Source organism: Nerophis ophidion, linkage group LG24 (assembly GCF_033978795.1).
Source record: "Nerophis ophidion isolate RoL-2023_Sa linkage group LG24, RoL_Noph_v1.0, whole genome shotgun sequence".
NCBI classification, from domain to species: domain Eukaryota; kingdom Metazoa; phylum Chordata; class Actinopteri; order Syngnathiformes; family Syngnathidae; genus Nerophis; species Nerophis ophidion.
In genome coordinates this window covers 7,815,585-7,837,819 of record NC_084634.1, presented here as the reverse complement: position 1 = coordinate 7,837,819, position 22,235 = coordinate 7,815,585, and the positions used below count along the sequence as shown (strand labels likewise).

Sequence of the window (22,235 nt, the reverse complement as noted above, 5' to 3'; positions counted from 1 at the left end):
AGGTGATGTAACACAGTGGTGAACATGCCCTTTCCCAACTACTTTGGCACGTGTCGCAGCCAAGAAATTCTAAGTTAATTATTATTTGCGAAAAAATGTAAAGTTAATGAGTAGATTCCCAAAGTAGCCTTAGCTTGACGCTCCTCTGCTTTCTCCTTCACTCCACTTCTTGCGGCAACAACAAAACAAAACGTCAGACGTTTGCCAGCAACCCTCAAGTTGCTGGCACGGCCACTCTACCAACCGAGCTGGACCGCCCTAGAACCCCTTGCAGCACTAACTCTCCCAGGACGCTACAATATACAACCCCCCTGCTACCACCAAACCTGCCCTCAATCCCCCAACCCCACCCACCTCAACCTCGCCCCCCCAATCCTGCACCCCCACCTCAACCCTTGCTCAAGGACACAACAGGCGTGACGGGGTTGGTAGAAAGTGGGGATTGAACCAGGAACCCTCAGGTTGCTGGCACGGCCACTCTCCCAACCGCGCCACGCCGTCCACTTTACATAGTGAAACCCAATATCTAAGTTACATTCAAACCAGTGTGGGTGGCACTGGGAGCAGGTGGGTAAAGTGTCTTGCCCAAGGACACAACGGCAGTGACTAAGATGGCGGAAGCGGGAATCGAACCTGCAACCCTCAAGTTGCTGGCACGGCCACTCTACCAACCGAGCTAGACCGCCCCAGAACCCCTTGCAGCACTAACTCTCCCAGGACGCTACAATATACAACCCCCCTGCTACCACCAAACCTGCCCTCAATCCCCCAACCCCACCCACCTCAACCCCTCCCCCAACCCCGCCGCCCCAATCCTGCACCCCCACCTCAACCCTTGCTCAAGGACACAACAGGCGTGACGGGGTTGGTAGAAGGTGGGGAATCGAACCTGCAACCCTCAAGTTGCAGGCACGGCCACTCGACCAACCGAGCTAGACCGCCCCAGAACCCCTTGCAGCACTAACTCTCCCAGGACGCTACAATATACAACCCCCCTGCTACCACCAAACCTTCCCTCAATCCCCCAACCCCACCCACCTCAACCTCGCTCCCCAAACCTGCACCCCCACCTCAACCCTTGCTCAAGGACACAACAGGCGTGACGGGGTTGTTAGAAGGTGGGGATTGAACCGGGAACCCTCGGGTTGCTGGCACGGCCACTCTCCCAACCGCGCCACGCCGTCCACTTTACATAGTGAAACCCAATATCTAAGTTACATTCAAACCAGTGTGGGTGGCACTGGGAGCAGGTGGGTAAAGTGTCTTGCCCAAGGACACAACGGCAGTGACTAAGGTGGCGGAAGCGGGAATCGAACCTGCAACCCTCAAGTTGCTGGCACGGCCACTCTACCAACCGAGCTAGACCGCCCCAGAACCCCTTGCAGCACTAACTCTCCCAGGACGCTACAATATACAACCCCCCTGCTACCACCAAACCTGCCCTCAATCCCCCAACCCCACCCACCTCAACCCCGCTCCCCAAACCTGCACCCCCACCTCAACCCTTGCTCAAAGGACACAACAGGCGTGACGGGGTTGGTAGAAAGTGGGGATTGAACCAGGAACCCTCAGGTTGCTGGCACGGCCACTCTCCCAACCGCGCCACGCCGTCCACTTTACATAGTGAAACCCAATATCTAAGTTACATTCAAACCAGTATGGGTGGCACTGGGAGCAGGTGGGTAAAGTGTCTTGCCCAAGGACACAACGGCAGTGACTAAGATGGCGGAAGCGGGAATCGAACCTGCAACCCTCAAGTTGCTGGCACGGCCACTCTACCAACCGAGCTAGACCGCCCCAGAATCCCTTGCAGCACTGACTCTCCCAGGACGCTACAATATACAACCCCCCTGCTACCACCAAACCTGCCCTCAATCCCCCAACCCCGCTCACCTCAACCTCGCCCCCCCAAACCTGCACCCCCACCTCAACCCTTGCTCAAGGACACAACAGGCGTGACGGGGTTGGTAGAAGTTGGGGATTGGACCAGGAACCCTCAGGTTGCTGGCACCGCCACTCTCCCAACCGCGCCACGCCGTCCACTTTACAGAGCGAAACCCAATATCTAAGTTACATTCAAACCAGTGTGGGTGGCACTGGGAGCAGGTGGGTAAAGTGTCTTGCCCAAGGACACAACGGCAGTGACTAAGATGGCGGAAGCGGGAATCGAACCTGCAACCCTCAAGTTGCTGGCACGGCCACTCGACCAACCGAGCTAGACCGCCCCAGAATCCCTTGCAGCACTGACTCTCCCAGGACGTTACAATATACAACCCCCCTGCTACCACCAAACCTGCCCTCAATCCCCCAACCCCGCCCCCCCAAACCTGCACCCCCACCTCAACCCTTGCTCAAAGGACACAACAGGCGTGACGGGGTTGGTAGAAAGTGGGGATTGAACCAGGAACCCTCAGGTTGCTGGCACGGCCACGCCGTCCACTTTACATAGTGAAACCCAATATCTAAGTTACATTCAAACCAGTGTGGGTGGCACTGGGAGCAGGTGGGTAAAGTGTCTTGCCCAAGGACACAACGGCAGTGACTAAGATGCTGGCACGGCCACTCTACCAACCGAGCTAGACCGCCCCAGAACCCCTTGCAGCACTAACTCTCCCAGGACGCTACAATATACAACCCCCCTGCTACCACCAAACCTGCCCTCAATCCCCCAACCCCGCTCACCTCAACCTCGCTCCCCAAACCTGCACCCCCACCTCAACCCTTGCTCAAGGACACAACAGGCGTGATGGGGTTGTTAGAAGGTGGGAATTTAACCAGGAACCCTCAGGTTGCTGGCACGGCCACTCTACCAACCGAGCTAGACCGCCCCAGAGCCCCTTGCAGCACTAACTGTCCCAGGACGCTACAATATACAACCCCCTTGCTACCACCAAACCTGCCATCAATCCCCCAACCCCACCCACCTCAACCCCTGCCCCAACCCCATCCCCCCACCAAACCCCATTCACCTCAACCCCCAAACATACACCCGCTACCAAACCCCGGCCATCTCAACCCCCTCATCTCCCGAATTCGGAGGTCTCAAGGTTGGCGAGTATGCGCGAACTACAAATATCACAACCCGTGGTCCGCAGAGTGGTCCCCACCTGGAGGTCCTGGAGCGAGCGCCGCAGCTGCTGCAGGCTGCATCGGGGCGGCCCGGCGAGCGGCAGCAGGCTACGGGTGTCGGAGAGGAAGCGCCGCAGCTTCCTCAAGCTGCGGCGGTACAGGTGCCACTGCTTGACCAGGCCCTCCACCAGGGAGCGCCGCTGGTCCCCCCGCCGCACGGCGCCGTGCCAGTGCTCCCTCAGCTGGCTCAGCTTCAGGATGAAGTCGCTCCTGCGGGAAGAAGATTTGCGTTCCCGTCCTTCTTCTGACATCCCGAAGCGTGCCGTTTACCTGTCGTCCACCTCTCCTCTCTGCAGCAGCCGCAGGGCGTCGGCGATGACGGAATGGAGGATCTGGTGGCCCACCGACAGCTCCACCTGGAAGCGCTGAGACGGCGGAACAAGGTCATCTCCTGGTCTTCCAACAAGCGCGGCGTGTGGCCAAGTACCTTGTGGGTGCACAGCTGCTCCCTGAGGCCGTCGTACGAGCCCGGCACGTCCACGGCCAGCCGGTCCTCCATGCTCTGCAGGAACGCCATCCAGCTCTCGCATTTCTGCTCGAACGTCTGCTGCCTCAGAACCTCCGTCTGCAACTCACTGACAACACAAGCAGCCAGATCTAAACCTGCGTCCGTGGCTTTAAGACCTCGCGGTTACGCAACAAGAGCTCGTCTTCTTATACATTAATTGAATTAACGATGTTGCAAGCACCGGCTTGGTACCGACCTGCAGGCCTCCTCGGCTCGCGAGGAGGCGTCGCCCCAGCGGCGGTTGAGGCGCTGCAGGCGGCGCGAGGCGCAGTTGCCCAGCGTGAGGCCGCGGCTCAGCTCGTTGAGCACGTCCAGGTGGGCGGTCAGAGAGCCGAGCTCCAGGTGGGCGGACTGTGAACATATGGCGCCGTCAGAGAAACGTGGGGTGTGGCACCATGCACACCCACACATACATACACATATATATATTTATTCGAGATGCGCGGATAGGCAATTATATCATCCGCAACCGCATCACTAAAGTCGTCATTAGATTAGATTAGATTAGATAGATAGTACTTTATTCATTCCGTCGGTCACCGCCTCTAATCTCACAGGTCAAATTAACTAACTAAGACCAAAAAAAAAAAACCTGAGCCTGGAACTGGTCCAACTTGAAACTTTCCAACACACGCTAAGATCACGGTAAGGACAATGAACGCTCACTTCGCGCCGTCTCACCTGATCGACCGGGCGGTCCTGGTCTTCCAGGCTCTGCAATTTGGACTCCAGCATGTCCAGAAGGCTGCTGACCTCTTGCAGCGTGGTCAGCTCCTCCTGCACACAAAGACGGGGAGTATATGTTCACCTGAATTTGTGGGTAAGCTTGGCACATGCACACCCACACATACATACACATATATATATATTTATTAGAGATGCGCGGATAGGCAATTATATCATCCGCAACCGCATCACTAAAGTCGTCATCCACCCGAACCAACATTTTATCAGAACCGCAACCGCCCGCCACTTGCCCGTTGTCATATATCCGGAGTCGGCGACCTTTACCACTAAAAGAGCTAGTTCGACCCGTGCCACAAAGTAAAGAAGGCAATGGGAGCCGCTAACGTTTTCGCGAATATCCGATGGTGATCATTCAGATAACGGGAATAAGGGCGTGCCGTGAAGCCATTGCCTTTGACGCCTTCTACAACATGAACGAACCGTCTACCAGTCCAGCAACATGCTCTATGCAGCTTACGCAAACACACGTACAAGATTGAAGGGCATACTGGGTGACACAGAGTACACTAATGGTTGTGATATAAACAATTGTAACACTCTTACTAATATGCGCCACGCTGTGAAGCCACACCACACAAGAATGACAAACACATTTCGGGAGAACATCCTCACAGTAGCACAGCATAAACGAAACACAACAAATACCCAGAATCCTTTGCATCCATGACACTTCGTGACTATATTATACACCCCGCTATATATATATATATATATATATATATATATATATATATATATATATATATATATATATATATATATATTCGGGTGTTTCCATTTAGTGGTCAATTGTGCGGAACATGTACTGTACTGTGCAATCCACTAATAAAAGTTTCAATCAATTAAAAAAAAAAGTGTAATTCGCATCTACTTTAGGTCTAAGCCACGCCCACTTTAGGTCTAAGTCCTGTCTACTTCAAGTCAAAGCCACGCCTACTTTAGGTCTAAATGGCGTCCACTTTAAATCTTAGTCGCATCCACTTTAAGCCTAAATTGCGTCCACTTTAAGTCTAAGTCACGTTCAATTTAGGTCTAAGTTCAGCTCACTTTACAAGATCTGGGACAAGATCTGACCGATCAAAGTCCAAGACTGGATCTAAACAATCTCAGTCTAAGACTAGATGTGACCAATCTAAGTCTAAGACAAGATGTGACCAATTTCAGTCTTAGACGAGATGTGACCAATCTAACTCTAGGACTAGATCTGACCAATCTAAATCTAGGACTAGATCTGACCAATCTAAGTCTAGGACTAGTTCTGAACAATCTCAGTCTAAGACTGAATCTGACCAAATGCAAGTCTTGGACAAGATATGACCGTACTCAGTCTAAGACTATATCTGACCAATCTCAGTCTAAAACAATTTGTGACCAATCTAAGTCTAGGACTAGATCTAAACAATCTCAGTCTAAGACTAGATCTGACCAATCTCATCCTAAGACTAGATCTAACCAAATATAAGGCTGGGACAAGATCTGACCAATCAAAGTCTAAAGCAATATCTGCCCAATCTCAGTCTAAAACTAGATGTGACCAATCTAAGACAAAGACTACATTTGACCAATCTAAGTCTAGGACTAGATCTGACCAATCTCAGTCAAAGACTAGATCTGACCAATCTCAGGCTAAAACTAAATGTGACCAATCTAAGTCTATGACTAAATGTGACCAATCTAAGACTAAGACTAGATTTAACCAAATATAAGTCTGGGACACGATCTGACCAATCAAAGTCTAAGACAATATCTGACCAATCTCAGGCTAAAACTAAATGTGACCAATCTAAGACTAAGACTAGATTTAACCAAATATAAGTCTGGGACACGATCTGACCAATCAAAGTCTAAGACAATATCTGACCAATCTCAGGCTAAAACTAAATGTGACCAATCTAAGACTAAGACTAGATTTCACCAATCTCAGTCTAGGACTAAATCTGACCAATTTCAGTCTAAGACTAGATCTGACCAATCTCATCCTAAAACTAGATCTAACCAAATATAAGGCTGGGACAAGATCTGACCAATCAAAGTCTAAGACAATATCTGCCCAATCTCAGTCTAAAACTAGATGTGACCAATCTAAGTCTAGGACTAGACCTGACCAATCTCAGCCTAAGACTAGATCTAACCAAATATAAGTCCGGGACACAATCTGACCAATCAAAGTCTAAAACTAGATGTGACCGATCTCAGTCTAAAACTAGATGTGACCGATCTCAGTCTAAAACTATATGTGACCAATCTAAGTCTAGGACTAGATCTGACCAATCTAAGTCTAGGACTAGAGCTCACCAATCTCAGCCCAAGACTAGATCTAACCAAATATAAGTCCGGGACACGATCTGACCAATCAAAGTCTAAGACAATATCTGACCAATCTCAGTCTAAAACTAGATGTGACCAATGTAAGACTAGGACTAGGTCTGCCCAATCTAAGTACAAGACTAGATTTGACCAATTTCAGTCTAGGACTAATGGTGCCGTGGTGTGTTTCATTAGCCATCTTGGATCACGCCACACACCAAGTGTCCACACTCGCGTCTTTACCGTCACCTTGGGCGTCTTTACCGTCATCGTCGCCCCAAAAGTCAGTTTCATTCGAAAGAGCGCACCTGCAGCTCCTCTTGCTTTGCGGCCAGCCTCTCGCTCAACTGCAGGACGCTGCGTGACAGCAACCTGCCCTCCGATTGGACCAGAGCCGCGGCCGGGGGCTCCAGGCGGCCAATCAGGTCCTTGGAGATCTCCAGCACTCCCTGCAGGTCAACCTGCAAAGCCTCGGCTTGCTGGCACAGATTCTGAGAGCCAAGTGGCCGAAAGAACTCGTTATGAAGTTGTCCAGTGACAACGTCAACACAAACTCAAGCTCCCCGTCGTCACCTGAACTCGGCGTACGTCGTCAGCGATGTTGTCCACAGTGCTGTCGGGACTGACCGCACTCCGGGCGCGGGTGGCGTCCTTCTGCACGTCCTTCAGACGCTGCGAGAAGGCGGCGGCAGTCTGGGTGTGGACGTGCCAAGCTGATAGGATGGCACGGCTTCTTTGGAGACGCTGGTCCAACGAGGCAGACGTGCTCGCCCAACTGGAGGTCGGAAGCATGTGTCGGCAAGTTTCTCCTCACCACAGAACCCCCCCTGCTGAGGACGTGAAAGTGTGCTACCTCTCTCTCTGGTTGGTCAGCTGCCCACTCAGGATGGAGGCTGCGGCCGGGTGGATGAGGCGTTGAAGAGAGGAGAAGGTTTGACTGATCTGGTCCCACTCCGGAGTCTCCGTCTCCTGGCGAAGACTCTGTTTGGACACACGTGGCAAGGTGGGCACAGAGAAAGCCGTTTCCACCTGACCGGTGTTTTACCTCCAGCTGACGGAGGAGGTCTCGGTGGGCCTGCAGGGAGAGTCGAGGGCCGTGGAGAAGCTCCAACATGTGGGACGTCGTCACCTGCCTCCGCCCCAAGTGATGCAGCGCCTGGTCCGCCGAGAGCCACAGCCGCCTGGCCTCAAGCAGAACGCTCTTCAGGGAGTCACTCTGGAAGTCAGGGAGCCTGGTCAGCACGTCGCCGGGACCGCCTTCTGCCCGGCTGGCATTAGGGCCACTTGCCTTCTCTGCGAGCGCGGCGCAGGCCGTACTGGATCGATCAGCCCGACTTGTGAAGCTGCCTCCGTGTTTGTTGGTGAGCTCCCGCAGAGCCGCAACCCTCAGCCTGATCTGCTCCTCGAGGTTCTAAAGGACACCACATTGAACACGTTATTACCAAACTCACAAGTCTCCAAAGTCTTGGCCTTTTTCCAGTCTTTTATCAGTCCAGAATTTCCAGAAATAAGAATAATAAAAAAAAACGTTTAACCTCCATATGAGGACCAGTGGTTCTCAAAGTTATTTTCATCAAGAACCACCCCAGAAAACACCCAGCTCTCCAAGTGCCACCATAATGACCGACTTTAAAATACAATAGCATAGTAGGCCTAAGTATTCATTTAAAAAAAAGGTAGAGGTTTTATTTAACAAGTTGTGGAAGGTGGGGGTGGCCTGCGGACCACATCTTTCAAAGTGGTTTGCTACGTCATTTAATGTGATCTGCCACAATATTTAAGGTGGGAGACTTATAATTTTTATGTGGGCCGGAACAAAATTTTATTTGGCCCGCCTGTTAATTTTGAGTGGTCAATCACATCATTATTAACGTGGTCCGCCACATCATTTAATGTGATCCGCCACAATATTTACAGTGGCCCGCCTATTCATCTTAAGTGGTCCCCCCCATAAATCAGCTTGGTATGGCACAAAATTTTATGTGGCCCGCCTGTTCATTTTAAGTGGTCCATCACATCATTATTAACGTGGTCCGCCACATCATTCAAAGTGGTCTGCCACATCATTAATCCAAGTGGTCTGCCACATCATTTAATGTGATCCGCCACAATATTTAAGGTGGGCCACGAATATTATGTGGGCCGCACCAAAAATTTATTTGGCCCGCCTGTTAATTTTGAGTGGTCCATCATATCATTATTAATGTGGTCCGCCACATCATTCAAAGTGGCCTGCCACATCATTTAATGTGATCCGCCATGATATTTAAGGTGGGCCGCAAACATTTTTTATTTGGGCAGCCACAAAATTTTATTTGGCCTGCCTGTTTATTTTAAATGGTCTATCACATCATTATTAATGTGGTCCGCCACATTATTCGAAGTAGTCTGCCACATAATTTAATGTGATCCGACAGAATATTTAAGTTGGGCCGCTCCAAATTTATATGTGGCCCGCCTGTTCATTTTAAGTGGTCCATCACATCATTATTAACGTGGTCCGCCACATCATTCAAAGTGGTCTGCCACATCATTAAACCAAGTGGTCTGCCACATCATTTAATGTGATCCGCCACAATATTTAAGGTGGGCCACGAAAATTATGTGGGCCGCAACAAAAATTTATTTGGCCCGCCTGTTAATTTTGAGTGGTCCATCACATCATTATTAATGTGGTCTGCCACATTAATCCAAGTGGTCTGCCACATCATTTAATGTGATCCGCCACAATATTTAAGGTGGGCCACGAAAATTATGTGGGCCGCAACAAAAATTTATTTGGCCCGCCTGTTAATTTTGAGTGGTCCATCACATCATTATTAATGTGGTCCACCACATCATTCAATGTGGCCTGCCACATCATTTAATGTGATCCGCCACGATATTTAAGGTGGGCCGCGAACATTTTTTATTTGGGCAGCCACTAAATTTTATTTGGCCTGCCTGTTTATTTTAAATGGTCTATCACATCATTATTAACGTGGTCCGCCACATTATTCGAAGTAGTCTGCCACATAATTTAATGTGATCCGACAGAATATTTAAGTTGGGCCGCACCAAATTTATATGTGGCCCGCCTGTTCATTTTAAGTGGTCCATCACATCATTATTAACGTCGTCCGCCACATCATTAATCCAAGTGGTCTGCCACATCATTTAATGTGAGCCGCCACAATATTTAAGGTGGGCCACGACAAAAATGTATTTGGCCCGCCTGTTAATTTTGAGTGGTCCATCACATCATTATTAATGTGGTCCGCCACATCATTCAAAGTGGCCTGCCACATCATTTAACGTGATCCGCCACGATATTTAAGGTGGGCCGCAAACATCTTTTATTTGGGCAGCCACAAAATTTTATTTGGCCTGCCTGTTTATTTTAAATGGTCTATCACATCATTATTAATGTGGTCCGCCACATTATTCGAAGTAGTCTGCCACATAATTTAATGTGATCCGACAGAATATTTAAGTTGGGCCGCAACAAATTTATATGTGGCCCGCCTGTTCATTTTAAGTGGTCCATCACATCATTATTAACGTGGTCCGCCACATCATTCAAAGTGGTCTGCCACATCATTAATCCAAGTGGTCTGCCACGTCATTTAATGTGATCCGCCACAATATTTAAGGTGGGCCACGAAAATTATGTGGGCCGCGACAAAAATTTATTTGGCCCGCCTTTTAATTTTGAGTGGTCCATCACATCATTATTAATGTGGTCCGCCACTTCCTTCAAATTGGCCTGCCACATCATTTAATGTGATCCGCCACAATATTTAAGGTGGGCCACGAAAATTATGTGGCCCGCCTGTTAATTTTGAGTGGTCCATCACATCATTATTAATGTGGTCCGCCACATCATTCAAAGTGGCCTGCCACATCATTTAATGTGATCCGCCACGATATTTAAGGTGGGCCGCAAACATCTTTTATTTGGGCAGCCACAAAATTTTATTTGGCCTGCCTGTTTATTTTAAATGGTCTATCACATCATTATTAATGTGGTCCGCCACATTATTCGAAGTAGTCTGCCACATAATTTAATGTGATCCGACAGAATATTTAAGTTGGGCCGCCCAAATATATATGTGGCCCACCTGTTCATTTTAAGTGGCCTGCAGGTCCCGCTTCAAGATCAGCGATAGGTGATGAGATAACCAGGCCCAGGTGGCCCATCTACGCACCTGTCGCTGATCTCGAAGCCGGTCCTGCAGGCCACGCCCCCTCCACACAAGTTAACATTTCTGACCGCTGTAACATTACACACAATGCACAAACATCAACCATGATACTCCATGTACAGTATTTGGCGCACCACTAGATGGAGCCAGCGTACCACTGAGAAAATTGTGGTGATGTGGCCGACCACTTTGAATGTCGTGGCAGACCATGTTAAATGATGTATAAAATCACGTTGAATAAAGTGGCGGGCCACATAAATGATGTGGCGGGCCACATAAATGATGTGGCGGGCCACATAAATGATGTGGCGGGCCACCCTGAATGATATGGCGGACCCAATCAAATGACGTGGAAGACCACATTAAATGTCGTGGCAGACCACATTGAATAAGCTGACAGGCCACATTAAATGTCGTGGCAGGCCACATTAAATGTCGTGGCTGACCACATAATGTGAAGTTGCACAGCACTTTAAATGATGTGGTAAACTACGTTGATTGAGTTGAATGGCGTGGCGGACCACTTAAAATGAACAGGTGGGCCACTTATAAATCTGGTGCGGCCCAACTTAAATATTGTGTCGGATCACATTAACTTATGTGGTAGACTACTTTGAATAATGTGGCGGACCACATTAATAATGATGTGATGGACCACTCAAAATTAACAGGCGGGCCAAATAAAATTTTGTGGCGGCCCACATAATTTTTGCGGCCCACCTTAAATATTGTGGCGGATCACATCAAATGATGTGGCAGACCACTTTGAATGATGTGGCAGACCACTTTGAAAGATGTGGCGGACCACGTTAATAATGATGTGATGGACCACTTAAGATGAATAGGCGGGCAACTGTAAATATTGTGGCGGATCACATTGAATAATGTGGCAGACCACATTAATAATGATGTGATGGATCCACTCAAAATTAACAGGCGGGCCAAATAAAATTTTGTAACAGCCCACATAACAATATTGTGGCTGATCACATTAAAGGACGTGGCAGACCACTTTGAATGATGTAGCGGACCACACTGATAATGATATGATGGACCACTTAAGATGACTAGGCGGGCCACAGTAAATATTGTGGCGGATCACATTGAATGATGTGGCAGACCACTTTGAATAATGTGGCGGACCACATTAATAATGATGGACCACTCAAAATTAACAGGCGGGCCAAATAAAATTTTGTTGCGGCCCACCTTAAATATTGTGGCTGATCACATTAAAGGATGTGGCAGACCACTTTGAATGATGTGGCGGACCACGTTAATAATGATGTGATGGACCACTTAAAATGAACAGGTGGGCCACTTAAAATTTTGTGCCATACCAAGCTGATTTATGGGGGGGACCACTTAAGATCAATAGGCGGGCCACTGTAAATATTGTGGCGGATCACATTAAATGATGTGGCGGACCACTTTGAATAATGTGGCGGACCATGTTAATAATGATGTGATGGACCACTTAAAATGAACACACATAACATTTTGTGGCATACCAATTTAAATGACGTGGCGGACCACTTAAAATAAATAGGCGGGTCACTGTAAATATTGTGGTGGATCACATCGAATGATGTGGCAGACCACATTGAATATTATGGCGAACCACAATAATAATGATATAATGGACCACTTAAAATAAACAGGCGGGCCACATAGAATTTTCTGGCATACCAATTTAAACGATGTGGCGGACCACTTAAAATGAACAGGCGGGCCACTTTAAATATTGTGGCGGATCACATTGAATGATATGGCAGACCACTTTGAATAATGTTACATTAATAATGACGTGATGGACCACTTAAAATAAACAGGCGGGCCAATTTAAATTTTGTGCTGCCCACATATTATATTTTGGCGGCCCACCTTAAATATTGTGGCGGATCACATTGAATGATGTGGAGGACCACTTTGAATAATGTGGCGGACCACGTTAATAATGATGTGATGGACCACTTAAAATGAACAGGCTGGACACGTAAAATTTTGTGCCATACCAAGCTAAATGATGGGGGCACCACTTAAGATGAATAGGCGGGCCACTGTAAATATTGTGGCGGATCACATTAAATGATGTGGCGGACCACTTTGAATAATGTGGCGGACCATGTTAATGATGTGATGGACCACTCAAAATTAACAGGCGGGCCAAATAAAATTTTGTCGCGGCCCACATAAAAATTATAAACGGCCCACCTTAAATATTCTGGCAGATCACATTAAATGATGTAGCAAACCACTTTGAAAGATGTGGCGGACCACATTAATAATGATGTGATGGACCACTTAAGATGATTAGGCGGGCCACTGTAAATATTGTGGCGGATCACATTGAATGATGTGGCAGACCACTTTGAATAATGTGGCAGACCACTTTGAATAATGTGGCAGACCACATTAATAATGATGTGATGGATCCACTCAAAATTAACAGGCGGGCCAAATAAAATTTTGTAACAGCCCACATAACAATTTTGCGGCCCACTGTAATATTGTGGCTGATCACATTAAAGGATGTGGCAGACCACTTTGAATGATGTAGCGGACCACACTGACAATGATATGATGGACCACTTAAGATGACTAGGCGGGCCACTGTAAATATTGTGGCGGATCACATTAAATGATGTGGCGGACCACGTTAATAATGATGTGATGGACCACTCAAAATTAACAGGCGGGCCAAATAAAATTTTTTAGCGGCCCACATAAAAATTATAAGCGGCCCACCTTAAATATTCTGGCAGATCACATTAAATGATGTAGCAAACCACTTTGAAAGGCTGCATAAAATTTTGTGGCATATCAATTTAAATGACGTGGCGCACCACTTATAATAAATAGGGGGGGCCAATGCAAATATTGTGGCGGCTCACATTAAATGATGTGGCAGGCCATTTTGAATGATGTGGCGGACCACATTAATAATGATGTGATGGACCACTTAAAATGAACAGGCAGGCCACGTAAAATTTTGTGGCATACCAATCGAAATGGTGAGTTGCACCACTTAAAATGAACAGGCGGGCCACTGTAAATATTGTGGCGGATCACATTGATTGATGTGGCAGACCACTTTGAATAATGTTACATTAATAATGACGTGGTGGACCGCATAAAATAAACAGGCGGGCCAGGTAAAATTTTGTCCTGCCCACATAATATTTTTTCCCGGCCCACCTTAAATATTGTGGTGGATCACATTCAATTTTGTGGCAGACCACTTAGAATGATGTGGCGGACCACTTATAATAAATAGGGGGGGCCAATGCAAATATTGTGGCGGCTCACATTAAATGATGTGGCAGGCAATTTTGAATTATGTGGCGGACCACATTAATAATGATATGATGGACCACTTAAAATGAACAGGCAGGCCACATAAAATTTTGTGGCATTCCAATTTAAATGACGTGGCGGAACACTTAAAATGAACAGGCGGGCCAAATTTAAATATTGTGGCTGGCCAAATTAAATAGAGTGGCGTATCACATTGAATGTGGCAGACCATTTTGAATAATGTGGCGGACCACATCAATAACGACGTGTCGGACCACTTAAAATAAATAGGCGGGCCACTGTAAATATTGTGGCGGATCACATTAAATGAAGTGGCAGACCACTTTGAATGATGTGGCGGACCACATTAATAATGATGTGATGGACCACTTAAAATAAACAGGCTGGACACGTACAATTTTGTGGCATACCAACTTAAATGATGTGGCAGACCACTTAAAATGAACTGGCTGGCCACATAACATTTTGTGGCATACCAATTTAAATGACGTGGCGGACCACTTAAAATAAATAGGCGGGTCACTGTAAATAATGTGGTGGATCATATTGAATGATGTGGCAGACCACGTTGAATAATGTGGCGAACCACAATAATAATGATATAATGGACCACTTAAAATAAACAGGAGGGCCACGTAGAATTTTCTGGCATACCAATTTAAATGACCGGACTACTTAAAATGAACAGGCGGGCCACTTTAAATATTGTGGCGGATCACATTGAAAATGTGGCAGACCACTTTGAATAATGTTACATTAATAATGATGTGATGGACCACTTAAAATGAACAAGCGGCCCACATAAGATTTTTCGCGGCCCACCTTAAATATTGTGGCAGACCACTTTGAATAATGTTACATTAATAATGACGTGATGGACCACTTAAAATAAACAGGCGGGCCAATTTAAATTTTGTGCTGCCCACATATTATATTTTGGCGGCCCACCTTAAATATTGTGGCGGATCACATTAAATGATGTGGCGGATCACATTAAATGATGTGGCAGACCACTTTGAATGATGTGGCGGACCACATTAATAATGATGTGACGCCCGATTGTAGCTGAGATAGGCGCCAGCGCCCCCCGCGACCCCGAAAGGGAATAAGCGGTAGAAAATGGATGGATGGATGGGTGATGGACCACTTAAAATGAACAAGCGGCCCACATAAGATTTTTCGCGGCCCACCTTAAATATTGTGGCAGACCACTTTGAATGATATGGCGGACCACTTAAAATAAATAGGCGGGCCACAGTAAATATTGTGGCAGACCACATTGAATAACGTGGCGAACCACAATAATAATGATATAATGGACCACTTAAAATAAACAGGCGAGCCACTTTAAATTTTGTGCTGCCCACATAATATATTTTGGCGGCCCACCTTAAATATTGTGGCGGCCCACCTTAAATAATGTGGCGGATCACATTAAATGATGTGGCGGATCACATTAAATGATGTGGCAGACCACTTTGAATGATGTGGCGGACCACATTAATAATGATGTGATGGACCACTTAAAATGAACAACCGGCCCACCTCAAATATTGTGGCAGACCACTTTGAATGATGTGGCGGACCACTTAAAATAAATAGGCGGGTCACTGTAAATAATGTGGTGGATCACATTGAATAATGTGGCGAACCATAATAATAATGATATAATGGACCACTTAAAATAAACAGGCGGACCACATAGAATTTTCTGGCATACCAATTTAAATGATGTGGCGGACCACTTAAAATGAACAGGCGGGCCACTTTAAATATTGTGGCGGATCACATTGAATGATGTGGCAGACCACTTTGAATAATGTTACATTAATAATGACGTGATGGACCACTTAAAATAAACAGGCGGGCCACTTTAAATTTTGTGCTGCCCACATAATATATTTTTGCGGCCCACCTTAAATATTGTGGCGGATCACATTAAATGATGTGGCGGACCACTTTGAATGATGTGGCGGACCACGTTAATAATGATGTGATGGACCACTTAAAATGAACAGGCGGGCCACATAAAATTTTGTGCCATACCAAGCTGATTTATGGGGGGGACCACTTAAGATGAATAGGCGGGCCACAGTAAATATTGTGGTGGATCACATTGAATGACGTGGCAGACCACTTTGAATAATGTGGCGGACCACAATAATAATGATATAATGGACCACTCAAAATAAACAGGCGGGCCACATAGAATTTTCTGGCATACCAATTTAAATGATGTGGCGGACCACTTAAAATGAACAGGCGGGCCACTTTAAATATTGTGGCGGATCACATTGAATGATGTGGCAGACCACTTTGAATAATGTGGCGGACCACATTAATAATGATGTAATGGACCACTCAAAATAAACAGGCGGGCCACATAGAATTTTCTGGCATACCAATTTAAATGATGTGGCGGACCACTTAAAATGAACAGGCGGGCCATTTTAAATATTGTGGCGGATCACATTGAATGGTGTGGCAGACCACTTTGAATAATGTTACATTAATAATGACGTGATGGACCACTTAAAATAAACAGGCGGGCCACTTTAAATTTTGTGCTGCCCACATAATATATTTTGGCGGCCCACCTTAAATATTGTGGCGGATCACATTAAATGATGTGGCGGATCACATTAAATTATGTGGCAGACCACTATGAATGATGTGGCGGACCACGTTAATAATGATGTGATGGACCACTTAAAATGAACAGGCTGGCCACTTAAAATTGTGTGCCATACCAAGCTAAATGATGGGGGGACCACTTAAGATGAATAGGCGGGCCACTGTAAATATTGTGGCGGATCACACTGAATGATGTGGCAGACCACTTTGAATAATGTGGCGGACCACATTAATAATGATGTGATGGACCACTTAAAATTAACAGGCGGCCCACATAAGATTTTTCGCGGCCCACCTTAAATATTGTGGCAGACCACTTTAAATGACGTGGCGGACCACTTAAAATAAATAGGCGGGTCACTGTAAATATTGTGGTGGATCACACTGAATGATGTGGCAGACCACATTGAATAATGTGGCGAACCACAATAATAATGATATAATGGACCACTTAAAATAAACAGGCGGGCCACATAGAATTTTCTGGCATACCAATTTAAATGACCGGACTACTTAAAATGAACAGGCGGGCCACTTTAAATATTGTGGCGGATCACATTGAATGATATGGCAGACCACTTTGAATAATGTTACATTAATAATGACGTGATGGACCACTTAAAATAAACAGGCGGGCCACTTTAAATTTTGTGCTGCCCACATATTATATTTTGGCGGCCCACCTTAAATATTGTGGCGGATCACTTAAGATGAACAGGCGGGCCACTGTAAATATTGTGGCGAATCACATGGAATGATGTGGCAGACCACTTTGAATAATGTGGCGGACATACCAATCGTTGGTTAGAAGGCGATCGCCGAATTCGTCCGCGCTTCCTCCCGTGCGGCTGTCTGTCGTGATATGGCTCAAAAGCTTCTGTTTCTTCTTTAATTTAGTTTTCGGTACCTGCCTCCACATTCCAACCACCCGTTTCAATACATGCGTAATCTGTCGAATCGCTTACGGCGCTGAAATCCGGGTCTGAATCCGAGCTACTATGCTATACCTTTCTGTGCTATCCGCCATGTTTGTTCCTGGCGGCTTCACGCAGTGACGTCACAGGACAATAGACGGGCGGATACAGCGATGGTGTAAGTCGGGCACTTTGAAGCCGTTTTTCGGGATATTGCGTGATGGGCAAAATTTTGAGAAAAACTTCGAAAAATAAAATAAGCCACCGGGAACGGATTTTAGTTGGTTTTAACCATTCAGAAATTGTGATAATGTTCCCCTTTAAACTTTTCAGAGACAGAACAATTGTCAGAATAATTGTGTTATCACAAAACTTTGTGTTTTAATAAGTTCCTGGCGAGCAGACAAAAGCTGTCTTTGATCTTACCGATCAAAAGGCTTGTAAAACTCCTCTGTGTAGGATGGGAAGTGACATGAAGGTGTTGGTGTCTTTGATCTATTGTAATCCACAGGAATATTTTGTCTTGACCCGAGATCTACAAAGCGGAGAGGAAGCAGGACCTGACCCCCCTCCAGGCACCTTTTTCTTTGATCTGTTTTGTAACCAAAGGCGATTGCTGTTTACGACCCCGGACCCTTAGAAACAGCTGTTGCCATGCAGTCAGGGAAAGTCCAAATAAAAGAGGAGGCGTACAACCTTTTGTCAGAGCGTGGTGGAAGACTTTACAAAGAGTACAGCCCAGACATTTCTCTTCAATGAGCTAAATTGAATTCTGTCTCTGTTTAATTCCTTGCTTCTTGTCTCTTTAATAGGTATCATCAGTGTTTGAACCTGTCAGCAATGGTCTGAAACCTTTCAGAGTCAGACCAGGGGTCTGAACCCTTTCAGAAACAGACCAATGGTCTGAAACCTTTCAGAGTCAGACCAGGGGTCTGAACCCTTTCAGAAACAGACCAATGGTCTGAAACCTTTCAGAGTCAGACCAGGGGTCTGAACCCTTTCAGAAACAGACCAATGGTCTGAAACCTTTCAGAGTCAGACAAGGAGTCTGGACCCTTTCAGAGACAGACCAAGGGTCGGAACCCTTTCAAAGTCAGACGAAGGGTCTGAACCCTTTCAGAGTCAGACCAAGGTTTTGAACCTTTTCAGAGTCAGACCAAGGTTTTGAACCCTTTCAGAGACAGACCAAAGGTTGGAAACCTTTCAGAAACAGACCAATGGTCTGAAACCTTTCAGAGTCAGACAAGGAGTCTGAACCCTTTCAGAAACAGACCAATGGTCTGAAACCTTTCAGAGTCAGACCAGGGGTCTGAACCCTTTCAGAAACAGACCAATGGTCTGAAACCTTTCAGAGTCAGACAAGGAGTCTGGACCGTTTCAGAGACAGACCAAGGGTCGGAACCCTTTCAAAGTCAGAAGAAGGGTCTGAACCCTTTCAGAGTCAGACCAAAGTTTTGAACCTTTTCAGAGTCAGACCAGGGGTCTGAACCCTTTCAGAGACAGACCAAAGGTTGGAAACCTTTCAGAAACAGACCAATGGTCTGAAACCTTTCAGAGTCAGACAAGGAGTCTGAACCCTTTCAGAAACAGACCAATGGTCTGAAACCTTTCAGAGTCAGACCAGGGGTCTGAACCCTTTCAGAAACAGACCAATGGTCTGAAACCTTTCAGAGTCAGACAAGGAGTCTGGACCCTTTCAGAGACAGACCAAGGGTCGGAACCCTTTCAAAGTCAGACGAAGGGTCTGAACCCTTTCAGAGTCAGAACAAGGTTTTGAACCCTTTCAGAGACAGACCAAAGGTCGGAAACCTTTCAGAGACAGACCAAGTGTCTGAAAGCTTTCAGAGACCCATGGTACGATTGGTTTTAGACAACTTTCAAGACCAAGGGACAGATTTCACATCTGACCTCACAGGTTTCGACGCTGCGCTGAAGCTCCGCCAGGCTGCGAGGGGTCCGAGCAGAGTCCATCCAGAGGTTTTGCTCAGCGATCCAGCTGTTGATCCGCTGTAAACCGACTTCCTGCTCAGTCCTGCTCCTCAACTCCTCCTCCAGCTCGTGGACCTGACGCCACACAGGTACAGCACACAAGATCAAAGCCAACAACTCTCTCCGTGGTGAACTTCTGCACCTGAGAGTTCAGCGTCGTCTGCAAAGTCAGCCAGCGACGGTTGAGGAGACCCTGGTCCTCGGCGAACTGGTTGTCTTCATAGCGCCCCCTCTGGCTCTCCGTGGTAGTGCAGGTCTGTGATGGCTGGCTGGCGTGGTCCAGTGTGCCCTGATTGGCTGACATCTCCACCTGACACTCCTGAAAAACCAGAAGGAAAAGTCACTTGAAAAAACCAATAATAATGGCTTTAAATTAGTTATTAGGGGAAAAATTGCTCTGTTTTCAAACAAACCTTTGAGCTAACGTTTTAGCTAGTGAGCTTCTGGGTTGCGGACCCTTCAGTTCGAGAATTTCATCAGCGGAGGGGGCTTAGTTCCACAGCAAGTATTTATTTGTGATGAGAACCAAAAGGACGCCAGAGCGAACCATCATTATAGCGAAGGAGAAGGCACTACATGGACACAAGCCGATGAAGGATCGAATCACACTGCTAGTTTGTGGTAATATATATATATATATATATATATATATATATAAGTCTCACCTTAAAACTCATTTGTATACTCTAGCCTTTAAATAGACCTCCTTTTTAAACCAGTTGATCTGCCGCTTCTTTTCTTTTTCTCCTCTGTCCCCCCCTCCCTTGTGGAGGGGGTCCGGTCCGATGACCATGGTTGAAGTACTGGCTGTCCAGAGTCGGGACCCAGGATAGACCGCTCGTCGGGACCCAGGATGGACCGCTCTCCTGTGTATCGGTTGTGGACATCTCTACGATGCTGATCCGCTTGGGATGGTTTCCTTTGGACGGGACTCTCGCTGCTGTCTTGGATCCGCTTTGAACTGAACTCTCGCAGCTGTGTTGGAGCCACTATGGATTGAACTTTCACAGTATCATGTTAGACCCGCTCGACATCCATTGCTTGCGGTCCCCTAGAGGGGGGGGGGGGGGGGGGGCGGTTGCCCACATTTGAGGTCCTCTCCAAGGTTTCTCATAGTCATCATTGTCACTGGCGTCCCACTGGGTGTGAGTTTTCCTTGCCCTTTTGTGGGTTCTTCCGAGGATGTCGTAGTCGTAATGATTTGTGCAGTCCTTTGAGACATTTGTGATTTAGGGCTATATAAATAAACATTGATTGATTGATTCCATCGTACTTTTTTTTTCCTTTTACGGAAGGTTTTTTGTAGGGAATAAATGATTAAAAAAAACACTTAATTGAACGGTTTAAAAGAGGAAAAAACAGGGGAAAAAAATGAAAACAAAATTTTGAAACATACTTTATCTTCAATTTCGACTCTTTAAAATTCAAAATTCAACCGAAAAAAAGAAGAGAAAAACTAGCTCATTCGAATCTTTTTGAAAAAATTAAAAAAAGAATTTATGGAACATCATTAGTAATTTTTCCTGATTAAGATTAATTTTAGAATTTTGATGACATGTTTTAAATGTGTTAAAATCCAATCTGCACTTTGTTAGAATACATAACAAATTGGACCAAGCTATATTTCTAACAAAGACAAATCATTATTTGTTCTAAATTTTCCAGAACAAAAATTTTTAAAGAAATTCAAAAGACTTTGAAATAAGATTTAAATTTGACTCTACAGATTTCTTAGATTTGCCAGAATATTTTTTTGAATTTTAATCATAAGAAGTTCAAAGTAATATTTCACAAATGTTCTTTGTCGAAAAAACAGAAGCTAAAATGAAGAATTAAATTAAAATGTATTTATTATTCTTTACAGTAAAGAAATAAATAAATTTACTTGAAGATTGATTTAAATTGTCAGGAAAGAAGAGGAAGCAATTGAAAAGGTAAAAAGGTTTATGTGTTTAAAAATCCTAAAATCATTTTTAAGGTTGTATTTTTTCTCTAAAATTGTCTTTCTGACAGTTATAAGAAGCAAAGTAAAAAAAAATAAATGAATTTATTCAAACAAGTGAAGACCAAGTCTTTAAAATATTTTCTTGGATTTTCAAATTCTATTTGAGTTTTGTCTCTCTTAGAATTAAAAATGTCGAGCATAGCGAGACCAGCTTGCTAGTAAATAAATACAATTTTACAAATAGAGGCAGCTCACTGGTAAGTGCTGCTATTCGAGCTATTTTTAGAACAGGCCAGCGGGCGACTCACCTGGTCCTTACGGGCTACCTGGTGTTGGTGACCCCTGTTGTACAGTGTTAAAAGTGTGTTTGCACACAAAATGTAATATCACTTTAAAAGCTTACTGAAAGCCACTACTACCCACCACCCAGTCTGATAGTTTATATATCAATGATGAAATATTAACATTGCAACACATGCCAATACGGCCTTTTTAGTTTACTAAATTACAATTTAAAATTTCCTGGGAGTTTCGTCTTGAAAACATCATGTAATGATGAC

The 22,235-nt window shown here is 45.8% G+C and overlaps 1 protein-coding gene across 1 annotated transcript in view; it reads right to left on the bottom strand.

Annotated features, from left to right (window-relative positions):
- Nucleotides 1-22,235, bottom strand: part of syne2b (spectrin repeat containing, nuclear envelope 2b) — a 408,840-nt gene that overhangs the window by 105,318 nt on the left and 281,287 nt on the right. The window contains exons 94-104 of the mRNA XM_061886295.1: nucleotides 19,873-20,049; nucleotides 19,650-19,805; nucleotides 7,737-8,102; nucleotides 7,545-7,672; nucleotides 7,265-7,466; nucleotides 7,000-7,182; nucleotides 4,319-4,414; nucleotides 3,834-3,988; nucleotides 3,557-3,704; nucleotides 3,400-3,494; nucleotides 3,108-3,339 (exon numbers count right to left, since the gene is read on the bottom strand). Coding sequence (XP_061742279.1) covers nucleotides 3,108-3,339; nucleotides 3,400-3,494; nucleotides 3,557-3,704; nucleotides 3,834-3,988; nucleotides 4,319-4,414; nucleotides 7,000-7,182; nucleotides 7,265-7,466; nucleotides 7,545-7,672; nucleotides 7,737-8,102; nucleotides 19,650-19,805; nucleotides 19,873-20,049 — 1,938 coding nt within the window. The remainder of the gene's footprint in view (nucleotides 1-3,107; nucleotides 3,340-3,399; nucleotides 3,495-3,556; nucleotides 3,705-3,833; nucleotides 3,989-4,318; nucleotides 4,415-6,999; nucleotides 7,183-7,264; nucleotides 7,467-7,544; nucleotides 7,673-7,736; nucleotides 8,103-19,649; nucleotides 19,806-19,872; nucleotides 20,050-22,235) is intronic.